This window comes from Myotis daubentonii, chromosome 5 (assembly GCF_963259705.1).
Source record: "Myotis daubentonii chromosome 5, mMyoDau2.1, whole genome shotgun sequence".
In the NCBI taxonomy this organism is placed as follows: domain Eukaryota; kingdom Metazoa; phylum Chordata; class Mammalia; order Chiroptera; family Vespertilionidae; genus Myotis; species Myotis daubentonii.
Window position 1 is genome coordinate 22086844 of NC_081844.1, and position 3794 is coordinate 22090637.

The 3794-nt window shown below is 38.3% G+C and overlaps 1 protein-coding gene across 1 annotated transcript; it reads right to left on the minus strand.

The window, feature by feature from the left end:
- Positions 1-383: 383 nt before the first annotated feature.
- LOC132234509 (olfactory receptor-like protein OLF4) lies at positions 384-1358 on the minus strand. The gene has a single exon (XM_059695464.1). The coding sequence runs from the start codon at positions 1350-1352 to the stop codon at positions 384-386; it is 969 nt and encodes a 322-aa protein (XP_059551447.1). The 5' UTR covers positions 1353-1358.
- Between the last annotated feature and the right edge of the window lie 2436 nt (positions 1359-3794).

A 3794-nucleotide genomic window follows, 5' to 3' on the forward strand; every position in this document is an offset into this window, starting at 1 on the left:
ATGGCTTTGATTACCAAGGGCACTTTATTTCAACAGAAGTAGTACAACTCATGATTGTTCTTTAGTAAAATGAAAGAAAAATTATGCAGAATGATAAATTTCCTTAAAAAAATTGTTTTTAAGAAATCCATGTAGACTCATGAGATAAATGGGTATATCCAAATATTTCATCCAAGGTTGGGAATCGTTTGGGAAAAGAGAAAAACAACAAAGAAAAAGCTGTCAGATCTCACAAAATCAAAAAATTAATAAAGTGATACAATTAAATTGTATAGAAATCATAGAAAAGGAAAATCCATAAAATGAGCAGAGAGAGTACATTCTACTTCCACAATCTGATCTAAAAATCATGACATCTGGCTCTGAGGCATTGAGTCCCCCTGTCATGTGCATTTCTTCAGCCCTAGAATAATCCGTCCTTTCATAGCTGCCATCCCAAGCAATCTTTTCAGAGCCATCTTTAGGTCTTTGTTCCTGAGACTGTAGATGAAGGGGTTCAGCATGGGTGTGACCACGGTGTACATCACTGAGGCTGCTGCACTTGAGTGTGAGCTTTGGGTAACAGCAGAGCTGAAATACACTCCTAGGATTGTCCCATAAAAAAGGGAGACAACCAAGAGGTGAGACGCACAGGCAGAAAATGCTTTATACTTCCCCTGCGCTGATGGGATTCCACAGATGGAGGCTACTATCTTAGAGTAAGAGTAAAGGATACAAGCGAAGGGACCACCACCCAGGAGCACAGCTCCAAAATACATCACCATGTTATTAAGAAAGGTGTTGGAATAGGCAAGTTGGACCATCTGATTGAGTTCACAGAAAAAGTGGGGGATTTCTAAATCTGGATAGAAAGACAGTCTCAAAACCATTAAGCTTTCTAACAAGGAATGCAGGGCACTCATGATCCAGGACACCAGAGCCAGCAGTCCACAGAGCCGAGGGTTCATGATGACCATGTAGTGCAGGGGGTGGCAGATGGCCACAAACCGGTCATAGGCCATCACAGTCAGAAGGAAGTTGTCCAGTCCCCCAAACAATATGAAAAAATACATCTGGGTGATACATCCTTTATAGGTTATGACTTTGCTTTGTGTCTGGATGTTCCACAGCATCTTTGGGACGGTGTTGGAGGTGAAACAGATGTCTACCAAGGACAGGTTGGAGAGGAAGAAGTACATGGGCGTGTGGAGGTGGGAGTCTGAGCTGACAGCCAAGATCATGAGAAGGTTTCCAAACACAGTGATCAAGTACATGGAGAGGAAAAGTCCAAATATGAGGGGTTGCAATTCTGGTTCCTCTGATAATCCCAGAAGAAGAAATTCTGAAAATCCTGTGAGGTTCCCTAGTTCCATGTGGTGGAGGCGACTACCAGGATATAGGAAAAGTGTCATGACTAATTTTCCCACAAGAAGGCATTTGTAACCTAGCATAAGTGCTACCTTCTATATTTTGGAATCAAGGAACTAATTTCCGTATTTCGTGTATGTCAGGTTTCCTTTAGAATATCTCTAGTCCCATTTCTCATTACAGTTTTCTTTTCCATGTGAAGACACATAAAAAATTCTGTGTCTCACTCAATTCTTTCATTGAGAAAAATAAAAACAAAAAAAAGGGAATGGTTTGGGTATAAAGCACAGTGCGGTGACTATAGTTAATAATACTGTTTTGTGTACTTGGAAGTAGCTAGAGTGTATATTTTAATTGTTCCTATGACTAGAAAAAAATGTAACTATTGTTGTGACAGATGTTAACCAGGCATACTGTGGAGGTCATAATGCAATATATACAAATACAGAGTCATTATGTGGTACTCCTGAAATTAATATAATGTGTTATGTCAATTAATCTTCAATTTGAGAAATTATTAAAGCAATGGAGGGAACACTGTAGGACTGACAGTTTGGACCACACAAAACTAATGAACATTATTCATTCTCCACAAACCTTTTATAATACATGTAAGATCTAAATGTAAAACAGTCAGTTTGTATAAAAATCTCCAATTCTTATTTTGAAAGAGTCCAATCAAAAAATTGAATAAGAGAATATAGAAAACAATATTGTCGTAAGTCTGTATGGTGACAGATGATTACTAGACTTGGTGTGGCAATTACATTGTAATGTATATAAATGTTGAATCAATATGTTTTGTACCTGAAACTAGCTTAATATTGTATACAACTATACTTACATAAAAACAAATAAAAACACTTTGATTACACTATTCAAAAGCAATGAACATTCAGGGTACAACACAGCTAACGTTATATTGGTTGCCATCTATAGTTTAATTTAAAATAAATTAATAAACAAGTAAGGAAAATACCTTGCACAAACAAATTTTAACACAGACTTAAAATGCCTTACAAACCAACAAATTTCATTGCTCATTCTTATAGGTAATGAAATATTTACAATGTGAATCTCATTACCTTACTCATTTTCACCTACCTAATAAATTCTTTTTAATGTGAATAGCCAAGGTGAGAGAACATACTGTGAAATATATGTGCCATGCACTGTGATAGCAAAAGTGTATTTGCAGCCTTCCTGGGTCTGGATTTTTATCATCCCCATGGAAACATTATCTAATATGCCTCATCATAAAATTTAAAAAATGCTCTCATATCAATATATATTACTCCATAGCTAATAACCTTTTTGTCTATTCCTATTAATTGATAAAGTCCTTGAACTTATGTTCTACTTCTACTGGAAGGACATTACACCTCCAATGCCCTTTCTTAATTTGTCTGCTATTAATACCATTTGTTTGTCAACATTGGCACTTGCATTTCTAAGTGCAGTGTTCACTTTCCTTTGAGCATCATGAATAAATTAAAGCCTGCTGACAACTACAGTGGTCACTGGTACCTGGGCTATGTTTCAATGGTTCTGTGGTGACTTTATATACAAGTTCTTGGCTTTCAGTCTCTCTGATCCTCTCCTGCCATGTCTGTTGGGCTCTCAGACTCACCTGGATGGAAATTCTTAGAGGAAGGTTTCTCTGTGGAGGTCCAAATCCTTGCCTGGATGGTTGAAGATGCAGACCAGAGCTCTGTCCCAGAGAAGACAACAAGGAGACATGCATTGGTCTCCCAGGCAGATTTAGGACTTCAGAAAAAAAAAAAAAAGAACAAGTTCCTTCCAACCAAAGGTTGCACATGGTGAGGGTTGGCAGTAGAGCTGCTATTTACGTGCTCTGTGTCTGCTCATTAGGCACATTTACTTCTTGTTACTCTAACCTCTAAGCAGAGGATTCTCCTGGGGGACACTACTCTGGACAGAATGGTAATTTTTCCTGCTCATCCTGGGTTCCTAGGAGACTATGTAATAAGCCAGGTGAGTGCAGATGTGATTATTCTTTCAGTAAATGTCCTACTTCCTGAAGTCTATGCCTCCCAGCAGCTCATCTCAACTCTGAGTTAAATTTCTGAATGGATGGAACTAGAAAGTATTATGCTCAGTGAAATAAATCAGTCAGAGAAAGACAAATGCCATATGATTTCACATATTTATCAAATCTAAAGAGCAAAAAAAAAAAAAAATTCCAAGGGACTCATAGACAATGAGAAGAGTCTGGTGGTTGCCAGAGGGGAAAGCAGTTTGGGGAACTGGGATTAAATGATAAAGGGATTAAGAAGAGAAAATTGGTAGTTACTAAATAGTCTTCGTCTGCTGGCCTGTCTGGCTCAGTGGACAGATTCTTGTTCCAAGGACTTAAAGGACCCGAGTTAGATTTCTGGTCAACAGCATGTGACCTGCTTGCAGGCTTGATCCCAGGCCCTGGCCAG

What these genes read in the sequence shown, in the direction of transcription:
- LOC132234509 (XM_059695464.1), bottom strand. Translation starts at nt 1,352, where the DNA reads ATGGAACTAGGGAACCTCACAGGATTTTCAGAATTTCTTCTTCTGGGA.